This window comes from Sander lucioperca, chromosome 9 (assembly GCF_008315115.2).
Source record: "Sander lucioperca isolate FBNREF2018 chromosome 9, SLUC_FBN_1.2, whole genome shotgun sequence".
Taxonomy (NCBI): Eukaryota; Metazoa; Chordata; class Actinopteri; order Perciformes; family Percidae; genus Sander; species Sander lucioperca.
The window spans coordinates 14,464,278-14,478,612 of NC_050181.1; the positions used below are offsets into that span (position 1 = coordinate 14,464,278).

Consider the following 14,335-nt stretch of genomic DNA (forward strand, 5'->3'; position numbering starts at 1 on the left):
GTCGCTTTGGATAAAAGCGTCAGCTAAATGACATGTAATGAGTCGACCGTTCTCGGGGATATGTTTTCATGCTAATCGAATGTGTCTCTAGCTTGAAACAAGCTAGAAGCATTGAAACTTTGTAAGTGTACAGACAGTTTATTAAAAAGATAGTTTATAAAGACTGTACCGTTCACTATACAGGCAGGCACCATCTTGGGAAAACGGTCATGACCAGTCGAACCACGAACGCCGTGCTTGAGCTATATATATATATAGTTACTGGTTACTGGTTGCACGGCGTTCGTCGTGGCACAGTCTTTATAAACTATATTTTTAATAAACTTTCTGTACACTTACAAAGTTCTTAATGCTTCGGTTTACATGTAGGGACACTCATTGTGCTACCGTTGAAGTATGGTGCTAATTTGAGCTTTGTTAGTGGTGTAGAAATAACGATTTACCCTCTGCCCCGAAGGCTAGCGTTAGAAGCTAATCACCGGTTTGCGCTAGCTTGTTTCAAGCTAGAGACCCATTTGATTAGCATGAAACGGTCGAGAACGGTCGACTCGGTACACATATGTTATTAACTCCTAGGTTTATTTTGCACCGGAATTGTCCTTTAATTCAATTTAGTGCAATTCAATGCTTGTTGCTTTAATTCGACAAACTGCATTCATCCTCCACAGGTGCCTTAAAGCAGCTATAGTCTGTATTTTTATAATAACAATAGATAGCAGAACACAGAAACACAATTTGTCAATAAAGCTTGTGCTTATAAATAAATGTATAAACAATTATATAAACACATAAATAAATGTGGAGGTTTTTCATTACACTGCACAGGTTGTCCCACCAACCAGAAAGAGTCATTACTGTAGTGATAAATACATGATCCCTAACTGGCTTCCCGTGCCAAATGAAGTCCCTTACACATCATGTTGTATTTTTCATCCAGCGCTGTTGGCTCCAGTTGAGTACGAAGTGGATGTGGAGCTGAATGTTACCAATATCGAAACGGTGGACTACCTTAGGAGCCTCCTGGACAACGGCGGTTTTACCCTGGCCTTGGGTCCAACTGTAAATGTCACAGACATTCACATCACCACAGGTAAGAATGGAGCTTCTTCTGGCCAGAACACTATGGGTGCTACTTTTGTAAGTCAAGTGTACTCTGCCCTTTTACTGCAGTTCAAGTGTTTACTGTGTAATGTCTAACCTATTAACTCCAAATATCTGGAGGAAGTGATACAGCATCTAAAGTTTAAAGTCAGTTTCAGGACCCTTGCCTTAATTTTTTAATGTGCTGGATAAAACCCCTTGTTTAGGGTTAAGGAAAGATTGTGGGTGGGATTAAAAACATTTAACACAAACCTGGTCTCCTGGGTGAAATTCCTGTATTGTTTAACCCATCCACCACCCCAACCTACCTCCATATGCAGATTTTCTGTCTTTATATATCTTTAATACTACTCGCTATCATTTTTGCTCTTTATACTGCGTCATTTTACAGCGCCACAGTCGAGCTGCTGCTATGCCTGGTGCGTCCCATATACAGTAGGTGCTGAAAAGTATACAGCGGGGAAAATAAGTATAACATTTTTCCCAGTAAATATATTTCCGATGGGGCTATTGGAATGAAATTTTCACCAGATGTCAGTAACAACCCAAGTAATCCACACATACATCAGAAATCACAGAAATCAAAACATGTGTGTCCATGACAAAAGTTATGTGTAATAAAGTGGAGTGATAATCGGAATAAATATTGAACACATGAAGAAAAAGGGGTGTAAAAATGCATGGGAAGCCAATTAACCAGCTGAAATCTGTCAGTATTTAAGAAGCAATCCTGCCCCCTATTAGTGTAAATTATCAGCTGGATTAGTCCTAATTGATGGCCTATAAAAAGGTTTCTCATTAACAAGGTGTCACTCAAAAAGCATTTCATGGGAAAAACATACGGATGATATTGGTTACAGACGAATATCTAAACTTCTGAAAGTTTCAGTGAGTTTGTTGGGGCCATTATCCAGAAGTGGAAAGAACATCATTTCACCGTTAACCGGCCACGACCAGGTGCTCCTCGCAAGATTTCTGACAGAGGAGTCTATAGAATACTTAGAAGAGTTGTCGAAGAACCAAGGACCACTCGCGGAGATCTTCAGAAAGACCTGGAAGAAACAGGTACAGTTGTTTCAAAGAAAACAATTAGTAATGCACTCAACTGCCATGGCCTCTATGCATGCACACCACGCAAGACACCACAGCTCAAGAAAAGGCATGTGGAAGCTCACTTAAAGTTTGCTGCACAACATCTGGACAAGCCAGTGACATACTGGGAGAATATAATCTGGTCAGATGAGACCAAAATCGAACTCTCTGGCTGTCATAGTATACATCATGTTTGGAGGAGAAATGGCATTGCACATCACCCTAAAAACACCATACCAACAGTGAAGTTTGGAGGTGGGAGCATCATAGTGTGGGGCTGTTTTTCAGCATCTGGCACTGGCAGACTTAATATAATTGAAGGAAGGATGAATGGAGAAATGTACCGTGACATTCTTGATAAGATTCTGCTGCCATCCACCAGGATGCTGAATATGAAACAAGGGTGGACATTTCAGCAAGACAATGATCCCAAACACACAATCAAGGAAACTCTCAATTGGTTTCAGAGAAAGAAAATCAAGCTGTTAGAATGGGCGTCAATCACCCGACTTGAATCCAATCTTTCCTCTGGAAAGAACTGAAGATCAGAGTTCATAGAAGATGCCCCCGGAACCTTCAAGATTTGAAGACAGTTTGTCTGGAAGAATGGGCAAAAATCACAGCTGAGCAATGTGTGTGACTAGTTTGTTTGTACAGGAGACATCTTGAAGCTGTCAAAGGCTTTTCTACTAAGTATTAAATACATTTCAGCAAGTGTGTTCAATACTTCTTCCCTGTGTCATTTCACTTTATTACACACAACTTAACTTATTTGTTTTGATATATTTGTATGTGTGGATTACTTGGGTTGTTACTGACATCTGGTGAAAATGTCATGCCGATAGCCCCATCAGAAATATCTTTACTGAGAAAAATGTTGACGCGTTCAATACTTATTTTCCCCACTGTATACGATGTTGGACGCTGAAAGCCAAGGGTCATGTGACCACTTGGGAGTGAGAACGAGTTGTATTTGGACACTTCAGTACTGTCCAAATAATTATGAACTGCACTGCATGTCAGCAAAAAGTTCCTCCTGAGCTTCAAAGACGAGACAAGAAAAGATAAAATCCTGCAGTCGCTGGGCAGCATAGAGGAACCTACCCGGCCCAGTGACTGCAGAGACCAAGCATATGTGGGCAATCAATGATTAATCTAATCATTAATCATAAGGTGTGTTTCATTTCCTCATAGTTCTCAACCAAGTGTGAAATATGAAATGATGTCTGAAACTACTGCATGTCTTTAATTGCAGACTAGTTTGTGCTCTTTCTTTTTTTTTTTCTTACTTGTGTTTTTGTGTTGTTTAGTGTGTTATCCAAATGGTACCAGCTTCCAGTGCAGATGTGAGGACCAGTATGTTTGGTCATATAGTAACTGTCTTACATACGGGGCATGTGATGAGATCACTGACGAAACATGTGGGTGTATCAACAGTATCCCTACCAATGGGCAATACTGCCAGCCAAAGAAAGGTAATAGAGACTTTAAATGGTTACTTTATGCTTATGCTTAATAGTGTACCTTTACATTTCAACAGCATCTTGATGTTTCCGTTCTATGTGGAAATTTATGCAAACAAATATGAGCGTGGCAGTTCATTCTTGAGCGTTCAGAACAGCATACAGTATGCAAAAAAAGAAAAAAATTGATTATTCAGAGCTTTCACCTCAATCTCATAGTCTTCATTTAGCAAAAATACTTTTTAATGACACTGTTTTTTCCAACAGTACTTCCAGTTGTGTATGAATACCAGATTTCCATTGAGGTGAACACCACAGACGTAGATCAACTGAGAAAAGCCCTGACAATAATACCTTTCCCCGTCCAAATCAACAGCCAAATAACCATCTTAGATGCTAATATCACTACAGGTGAGAACAAATAGATGGTAGAATTTGTTTTAGTGTCTCTCTCAAACAATTCACCTTTTCATAAGAGAAAATATGGTATTATTTTTAAAGTTTGCAGCCGAGATGACACTGGATTCCAGTGCCGCTGTGAGGATGACTACCTTTGGCCTTGTGACAAGTGTGCTACCTATGGGGAATGTGATGGTAGTGCAAACAACACATGTGGGTGCATCAAAGCTATTCCCAGAGATGGGCTGTACTGTCAGTCAATACACCATCAAAGTGAGTAGCTATGGTCACACACTAATCCCAGTTTTAAAGCCCAAATTCAATTTTTCTAATGTTTCAAACATTTTTGTACTTGGTATGATGAAACAAATTGTGTGTAATTGACTCTCCTTTGCTATATTCTTGTTTGTAAATTTGTATTAGTGAGTACACCTGGGGTATTTGTTATTCTTTTTTACCTCATGCATGCTTATTTTGATAAAAGTAGACACCTCTTCCTTCTTTCTCTCAACAGACTTTTCAGTGTGTCCTCGAGCAACAATTTCACCATCAACAGGTAAAGCTCAGAAGTCGCTGCTGATTTTAATCAGAAAACACATGACCAAGAATCTTGTTTACCTAGGATCCATCCATTATGCTTTTCTTTTCTCTAAACGTGATTAAACTAATTTAAGGTTTTACAATTGTTTTTTTATGTTATGCCTCTGCAGCTCCTCCAGTTCTTCAATACATACTTTCTGTTGAGTTGAACACCACAGATGTTATGCTAATAAATCTACTGAGGAGCATTCTTAGAGAAACCAGTTACCCTTTCAGCATCAACAACAACATACAAATCTCTCAGGCCAACATTTCTACAGGTAGGAATAATGACTGTACACAACTTGTTTCTACCATTATTTATTTTGTATGCTCTCTCAAAGCTCTATTGGCACCATACTAGATTTACCTGGGGTCCTTTGATCTTAAATCCATGCGAATCTGCCATGTAATTTGACAAATAAAAATGTCACTGCAAATTACCTACCGTATTTCGCCAAACACAGAGGTTGTGTGATAATATTAGTCTTGTGCGAATTGGCATCTCTGTGATTCGGGGTTGTATTGGCTGCTTTGGAAATTATAAAGGAAAGCCTTGCCATCATATGTGCAGGATAATGTCAGTAAATTCAACTAAAAACAGACTTCACTTATCCTGTGCAAAATGTGCCGCAACAAACACAGATGTGGGAGGGTAATTTCTGAATCACATGAGGTTCCTTGGTAATTCTAGTCCCGTGTGAATAGGGCGCTTACAAAACCCTGTTTTTTTTGTTATTTTACAGTCGGTGCTTTCTTACCCACACTTTGCTTTTACATTACAACATTTTAGATCGAAAACATTTGTTTGGCCTTACATCAAATGTTTTCACAAAAGGCACTTGTTACTGTGTCCTTTAAAAACACTGATGAATACCCATGTTTCCAGTTTGCTATCCGAGCAGTGGTGGTTACCAGTGTTTATGTGAGGATCAGTATCGTTGGCCATGTGACCAGTGTTTCCTGTATGGATCCTGTGATAACATCACTGATGACACATGTGGATGTATCAATGCCATTCCTCCTGAGGGACAATACTGCCAGCCTGCGGATCAATACAGTAAGCAAGTTTAAGCAGCTATTTTAAAAGAATTTAATTAATAACTTTGACATGTAATACGGTGCAACAATTCTAATAGCAATCATGGACGAAGCCTCGGATTTTGCATAATTTACAGTGTCTTTTATTACATCTGTAGTTCGCACTATCTATGATTAATGAACAATAATTTCACCAAATGAGCAAAATTCACTTCTGGAAATGCAGATTTGCAAGATTTCTATTCTACTTAATGTCTACTCTCTTTGTCCTCCATCAGACTTCACAGCTTGTCCTGCGACAACACCCTCTCCAACACCTACAAGTAAGACTGAATGGACAATATTTACTTTAGCTTTGTCTTTACAAGAGCCGTCAAAAGGAAGCAAATACTGGTAGATTAGCCGAGTGCTACCCTTGGTCATACTCGGACACCCCCATCTCCCCGCTGTAAAAAAATCACTCCTAAATAACTGTGTCCGAACATGGACATAGTTATTTAATACCACCAACTGTAACCAGTATTCCACAGTCCTCTATTTGACATTTGTTTGGCATTTTTCAGTAAACCATCTTAATTTGAAGGATATTACTTTTGAAAGTGGCAGATGAACTGTATAATTTTCTCTTTAGATTCAACACCTGTCACTACAACTGATTTAAACACCACAACTGCTACAACAATTGTAACGAGTAAGTATTTTTCAAAAAAAGTCTCTGGGGGGCAGAACAAAGGCAAAGTCCTTGGGACGGTCCCAGGGGCGCTGGAGACCGGCAAAGTCTCAGGGGCGCCGAAGACCGGCAAAGTCTCAAGGGCGGTCCCAGGGACCGTTCCAGGGACGCCGGAGACCGGCAAAGTCTCAGGGACGGTCTCAGGGGTGGTCTCAGGGGCAGTTATAGCCAGTTCAGGGGGGCTGGACACCAGCCGGGATTCAGGGGGGCAGCTAGCCAGCCGGGAATTAGGGCGGCTTCTAACTAGCCGGGGATCAGGGAGGCTGCTAGCTAACCTAGGCTCAGGGGGGTTACTAGCTAGCTTGGATTCAGGGGGGCTGCTAGCTAGCAGGGAATCTGGGAGGCTGCTAGCCAGCCGGGGATCAGGAAAGCTGCTAGTCAGCTGGGGATCAGGAGAGCTACTAGTCAGCTGGGAATAGGGCAAGCTGCTAGTCAACCGGGGATCTGGAGGACTGCTAGCCAGCCGGGGATCAGGAAGGCTGCTAGCCAGCCGGGGATCAGGAAGGCTGCTAGCCAGCTGGGGATCAGGAAGGCTGCTAGTCAGCCGGGGATCCGGGATGATGCTAGCTAGCCTGGGTTCAGGGGGGTTGCTAGCTAGCGGGGAATCTGGGAGGCTGCTAGCCAGCCGGGGCTCAGGAAGGCTGCTAGCTAGCCTGGATTCAAGGGGGTTGCTAAGTAGCCTGGATTTAGGGGGGTTGCTAGCTAGCGGGGAATCTGGGAGGCTGCTAGCCAGCGGGGAATTCGGGAGGCTGCTAGCTAGCCTGGGCTCAGGAAGGCTGCTAGCTAGCTTGGGTTCTGGGTGGCGGCTAGCTAGCTGGGAGTCAGGCAGGTTGCTAGCTAGCCTGGATTCAGGGGGGCTGCTAGCTAGCAAGGACTCAGGGGGGCGGCTAGCTAGCTGGGACTAAGGGAGGTTGCTAGCTAGCCTGGATTCAGGGGGACTGCTAGCTAGCAGGGACTCAGGGAGGTTGCTAGCTAGCCAGGGCTCAGAGAGGCTGCTAGCCAGCCAGGGCTCAGAGAGGCTGCTAGCTAGCATGGATTCAGGGGGGTTGCTAGCTAGCGGGGAATCTGGGAGGCTGCTAGCTAGCGGGGAATTTGGGAGGCTGCTACAGGGGATCAGGGAGGCTGCTAGCTAGCCCAGGGTTAGGAGAGCTGCACGCCAGCCCAGGATTAGGAGAGCTGCACGCCAGCCCAGGATCAGGAGAGCTGCACATCAGCCCAGGGTCAGGAGAGCTGCACGCCGGCCCAGGTCAGGAGAGCTGCACGTCAGCCCGGGGTCAAGAAAGCTGCATGCCAGCTCGGGGTCAGGAGAGCTGCACGTCAGCCCGGGGTCAGGAGAGCTGCACGTCAGCCCGGGGTCAGAAGGGTTGCACGTCAGCTCGGGAACAGAAGGGTTGCACGTCAGCTCGGGAACAGAAGGGTTGTACGTCAGCTCGGGAACAGAAGGGTTGCACGTCAGCTCGGGGATGCTATGGAGCGAGGACTCTGGGGTGAAGAGCGGGGCATGGCGACAGGAGCCATGACGTCCTATCCCCCGTCTTCGACCTCTGTGGGTGCCGGTGGGTTCTGGGGAAGCCGAAAGGGGAGCGGGCGGATCGACAAAACATGCCCCGACGGCCACGGTGTTTGCCGACTGGGGAGGAGGCAGGCTGGTGGGTGAGTCACTGGAGGTGGCTTGAAAAAAGTGATGTAGCCAGTACTTGAAACCCTCCAACTGGGGAACGAAGTGACTCACCCACGGTCTGTCCGACAACCACTGCCGCTGGATGGCGAGCTTCTCCAGGAGAGGAGGGTGCTGGTCAGGCTCAGAGCACCGCAGACAGTGCACGGTCCAGCCGAACTCCAAAACCTTCTTTTTAAAGAGAAGCTTCTCCGCTGGGTCCATGTCTGGTCAGATTGTTCTGTTGCGGGGAGCGAGGAATAGTGGACTCAAACGCAGAAAAAGAGGCAGGCAGGCAGGCAGGAGAAAGGGTTGAGCTCGAGGATTTATTGATGGAACAAAAAACGGCAGCACAGAGGCAGGAAAAACCACAGAAAAAATACAAAAAGAAGCACAAGGCTGAAACAAACTGGCAGAGAAAAAACTAGCAAAACGAGGAATACAATCTCACAGGGTAAGACACAAACGGGTACAAGCTGACGGCACGAGGACACAAAACAATCTGACACCAGACAGGAAACAGGGAAAGGAAACACAGGGGCTAAATAAACTAGGTAACGAGAAGACGCAAGACAGGGGACACCAGGGCTGGGGAACAGGTGGAGCACATCAGACAATCACACAGGCGGGAAAACAAGGGAAGTAAATTGGACGAGACAGGACAGAAAACCAGACTACCAAAATAAAACAGGAAACAGGAACAACCGCCAAAAAACATGAAATCAACTAAACACAGAAACTTGACACAACCCAACAGAGAACAGAGAACACAGGAATTAACCAAAAAATACACAATACACAGAACACATTAAGGACAGGGTAAACACAATAAACAAGGAGATAACTAAACAGAAGTATACAGAATAAATATACAAACACAGGAAACATACAGAAATGATAATACAGGCAACCGAAATATAAAAAACCAGGCAACAGAAATGTCCAAACCATAACAGTACTTTTACTTTTAATACTTAAAGTCCATTTCAAATCAGGTACTTTTGACTTTTATTTAAGTAGGGTTGTCATTGTGGTACTTCTACTTTTACTAAAGTAAATATGTCTCTGGTTATTTGTACTTTTACTTCAGTACTGAGATTCAGTACCTCCTCCACCACTGGCAATATTCCTCGCAGCGATCCGCTCGTTCTCCATGAACATGAAGAAAGAAATGAAAAGAGACTATCTTTCCTTTCTGTCTTTTAATTTCTCTCTCTGCAGCTCCTCCAGTTCTTTATGAATACATCATTTCTGTTGAGTTGAACACCACGGATGTTACGCTAATAAATCAACTGAGGACCACTCTGAGAAGCATCAGTTACCCCTTCAGCATCAACAACTGCATACAAATCTCTGAGGCCAACATTTCCACAGGTAGGAATAGTGACTGTACATAACTTGTTTGTACCATCATTTATTTTGTATGCTCTCTCAAAGCTCTATCGGTACCAAACTAGATTTACCTGGGGTGCTCTAGTTATTTGTAATAATTGCGGAGGTGGTCGTGATCTTAAATCCATGCGAATCTGCCATATCTGTAATTTGTCAAACAAAAGTTCCACTGCAAATTACCTACCGTATTTTGCCAAACACAGAGGTTGTGTGATAATATTAGTCTTGTGCGAATTGGCATCTCTGTGATTCGGGGTTGTATTGGCTGCTTTGGAAATTATAAAGGAAAGCCTTGCCATCATATGTGCAGGATAATGTCAGTAAATTCAACTAAAAACAGACTTCACTTATCCTGTGCAAAATGTGCCGCAGAAAACACAGACGTGGGAGGGTAATTTCTGAATCACATGAGGTTCCTTGGTAATTCTAGTCCCGTGTGAATAGGGCGCTTACAAAACCCTGTTTTTTCTGTTATTTTACAGTCGGTGCTTTCTTACCCACACTTTGCTTTTACATTACAACATTTTAGATCGAAAACATTTGTTTGGCTTTACATCAAATGTTTTCACAAAAGGCACTTGTTACTGTGTTCTTTAAAAACACTGATGAATACCCATGTTTCCAGTTTGCTATCCGAGCAGTGGTGGTTACCAGTGTTTATGTGAGGATCAGTATCGTTGGCCATGTGACCAGTGTTTCCTGTATGGATCCTGTGATAACATCACTGATGACACATGTGGATGTATCAATGCCATTCCTCCTGAGGGACAATACTGCCAGCCTGCGCATCAATACAGTAAGCAAGTTTAAGCAGCTATTTTAAAAGAATTTAGTTAATAACTTTGACATGTAATACGGTGCAACAATTCTAATAGCAATCATGGACGAAGCCTCGGATTTTGCATAATTTACAGTGTCTTTTATTACTTCTGTGGTTCGCACTATCTATGATTAATGAACAATAATTTCACCAAATGAGCAAAATTCACTTCTGGAAAAGCAGATTTGCAAGATTTCTATTCTACTTAATGTCTACTCTCTTTGTCCTCCATCAGACTTCACAGCTTGTCCTGCGACAACACCCTCTCCACCACCTACAAGTAAGACTGAATGGACAATATTTATTTTAGCTTTGTCTTTACAAGAGCCGGCAAAAAGGAAGCTAATACTGGTAGATTAGCCGAGTGCTACCCTTGGTCATACTTGGACACCCCCATCTCCCCGCTGTAAAAAATCACTCCTAAATAACTGTGTCCGAACATGGACATAGTTATTTAATACCACCAACTGTAACCAGTATTTATAAGTCATGGCTAACGGTCCTCTATTTGACATTTGTTTGGCATTTTTCAGTAAACCATCTTCATTTGAAGGATATTACTTTTGAAAGTGGCTGATGAATAACTGTATAATTTTCTCTTTAGATTCAACACCTGTCACTACAACTGATTCAAACACCACAACTGCTACAACAATTGTAACGAGTAAGTATTTTTCAAAAAATACGTTATAATATGTTAGATTATCTGCAGTGAAGAAATATTTCAGTCTTACCTGAAAATGCACCAAACAAATCCTCACATAACATCATCAAGGTTCAGTTGTGCTTTGCATTCAGCAAAAGCATGTAACACTAAAGTCATCTTTACAGACACATGTTGCTACAACATCACCCCCCCATTAAAAACGTGACATACACATTAAAGGCTTTACAGCATACAACCCTCGGGTGTATTATAAGATAATACACATGATGAATTACAGCCATTATATCCATTATTACAGCTACAGGAACTCGGGACAACCGTCATATGAGCCTGCAGTGCAGGGCGGATCTGCCCCGTGAGTCTTCCTAGTTAAAGAACTCTGGATTCAGCTATTATTAATGTTACAACTTTTAAAACATAATGATTTAAATAAAGACTATTTAAGTGTTCCGACTTGTAAGTTGATGTACCTCAAACATTTATTCACAGATATATAGAAGTGTTTTTTGCCATGTAAAGTCTATGGTAAAAATGTTGCAATTCCACCGTTGGCTGCTATGCCCATGTCTGCATCAAAGCCTGCTGCTGTTCCAGGGGGCTTGCTGTTCTCGGCGCAGAATTGTGACGACGGTTGCTCTAGAGTGACGTCAGAGTCGCATGAATGCCGATCTGACTGTCCAGACTCAGGTCACATTTTTTAATTATCCTACCTGTAACGGGTTTGGACTACATATGAAAGTGGCACAAATCAGAACCAGAAAATATCTGATGCCATGTGACTTGGGCGTTTGAAAGTGTCATGAAAAAATCAGATATGAGCAAAAATATCAGATTTGGGTCACTTTTGCCTGCAGTCTGAACGTAGCCTTATTATGAGTTTTGATTCACGGTGGATTGACGGTTACTGTCATTGGCGCCACCTGTTGTTGTGAATGTATATCGGTGTTTAAAAGTCTAGACCCCGAATATAGGACAACGTATTTAAAGGTGTGAAAAAATGTCTTATATTCGTGTCAATACAGAATTTCTAGAAGCTATACAACAAAACTAGATAAATTGCATGTTAAGTAAATTAAGTAAATGTTATTATTGTTCTAGATTCAACACTCAACACTACTACACCCACAGTTATACCAATAACTGCAGTTTCACAGGAGTTGCTGGTCTCCTGCGATCTCTGTTAGTTAGTTAGTGTTATTGTGTGACTTAAGTTAATCTGGACCCTTAACCTTTATACCGAAAACACAACAAACAGCATCGAGGTGTCACCATCCACAGACCACTAAGGTCAGAGTGGGCGCTGCAGCTTTACATAGACAATGCATGGCGGCTCGCCTCCTGGCTGCACTTCGCCACTGCTTGGTGTCTTTTCGGTGTTGGCCTTAAGCAAAACAAAAAACACCCGCATTGTCAACAACATCTGCAGTTACCAGTACGTTTTTCGAAAGATGGCCTAGCCTTCTATAACTAGTTGTTGTTTATCAAATTTTACCTCTCAGTTTAACACACATTATTACGATTTTATTTGTTGGTTTGAACACAACAACAGTTACTACTACACCAACAACTGTAACAAGTAAGTGCTTAGAAAGAATTGTTATAGTATAAAGTACAGTACTTGATCTGAGGTCAAGGGAATTATTCATGACACAGTTATAAAAGCATTTACTAGTGAAATCAAACTTTATGACATCTTTATGACAAGTCCAAATTGTTTCACTTGACTTTAGGTTAAGGAAAATATTCATGAAAATGTAAATGGTCTCATGACAGCCAACGTAAAAAAAAAAACAACCTTATGACAGTTTATTGTAATTTTAACACATATAATTAAATAGTTTCTTTAAGTTTGATCATTAGGCCTGCTATGACATGTTTATGACAAGTTATGTTGCCCAGATTAATGTGAAAATGTATGTAATGCCTTTCCGATTGTCATACTTAATAAACGTTTTGTTCATTATAAAACATTCTTTTCAGATTCAACACCTATTGCTACAACACATCCAAACACCACAACACCCACATCATCACCAACATCTGCAGTTACCAGTACGTTTTTCAAAAGATGGCGTAGCATTCCATAACTAGTTGTTGTTGTTTATAAAATTTTACCTCTCAGTTTAATACCCCGTTTACATGAAGGGAAGACGCAGATATTGTCCTGTGGTTTGGCCTCTCATTTACACGAAAACCCCGTTTTTATCACAGAAAACGATTATTTCTAAAAACTCTGGCCAAAGTGGAGATTTTGGAAAACTTCGTTTGCACGTTTGCATGTAAACTGAGACAAACGGAGGTTTAGGCAGCCGAGAGAGAGAAAGAGGAAGTGGTTTGTTGCTGTTGTTGATATTTTCGGGATTCTGATTGGCTAACGTGGGCTTGAGCTTCTTGTTACAATGCCACCTACAGGTGTGGCATGCTCTTAACGACATTGACAGCATATATACACGGGTACATGTAAACGAACACTTTTCTGAAAACGTAGAGGTTCTAAATGTCCGTTTATGAAAATAGCCGGCCACGTGCAAATGTAGTCTAACACACATCATTTTGTTTCAGACTCAACAACAGTTGCTACAACAGGTGTGAACACAACAACAGTTACTACAACACCAACAACTGTAACAAGTAAGTGCTTAGAAATAATTGTTATAGTATAAAGTACAGTACTTGATCTGAGCTCCACTTTATTTGAGGTCAAGGGAATTATTCATGACACAGTTATAAAAGCATTTACTAGTGAAATCAAACTTTATGACATCTTTATGACAAGTCCAAATTGTTTCACTTGACTTTAGATTAAGGAAAATATTCATGACAATTGAAATGGTCTCATGACATGCCAATGTAAAAAAAAAAACAGTTTATTGCAATTTTAACACATACAATTAAATAGTTTCTTTAAGTTTGATCATGAGGCCTGCTATGACATGTTTATGACAAGTTATGTTGCCCAGATTAATGTGAAAATGTATAACACAAACATCTGAAACAATGCTAACTTTGGATTAAAAATGTCACAATTTTTCGAATCACACTCAAGGTAACTAAGTATTGCTGCAACATCCCCCCCCCCCTCCTTTTTTCAAGACTCATCTTTTGGAAAAAGACTTCATGAGGACCAAATCTTTTTTAAATAAAAAAAATATTTTTTATTTGAAAATAATACAACATATTAAGAAACACCAAAGAAGGTCTTATTGGGCTCTCCATCTTCATTCATAACATTCTGTGACAACATATTTATTTGCTGCTTGGCAATTGTTTGATGACTCTGCGTTTATCACTGTCATCTTAAAGTGGGTTAACAAACAAAACAAAAAATCAATAAATAGAACAATAAGACAGAAATTTAATAAATAGGAACAATAAAAACAGACTAAATGAATAG

At 41.5% G+C, this 14,335-nt stretch overlaps 1 protein-coding gene across 1 annotated transcript in view; it reads left to right on the plus strand.

Annotated features, from left to right (window-relative positions):
* The window catches only part of LOC116049941 (uncharacterized threonine-rich GPI-anchored glycoprotein PJ4664.02-like), a 243,525-nt gene that overhangs the window by 208,259 nt on the left and 20,931 nt on the right, over positions 1 to 14,335 (plus strand). The window contains exons 49-52 of the mRNA XM_036004815.1: positions 9,284 to 9,436; positions 10,080 to 10,250; positions 10,510 to 10,554; positions 13,504 to 13,572. Coding sequence (XP_035860708.1) covers positions 9,284 to 9,436; positions 10,080 to 10,250; positions 10,510 to 10,554; positions 13,504 to 13,572 — 438 coding nt within the window. The remainder of the gene's footprint in view (positions 1 to 9,283; positions 9,437 to 10,079; positions 10,251 to 10,509; positions 10,555 to 13,503; positions 13,573 to 14,335) is intronic.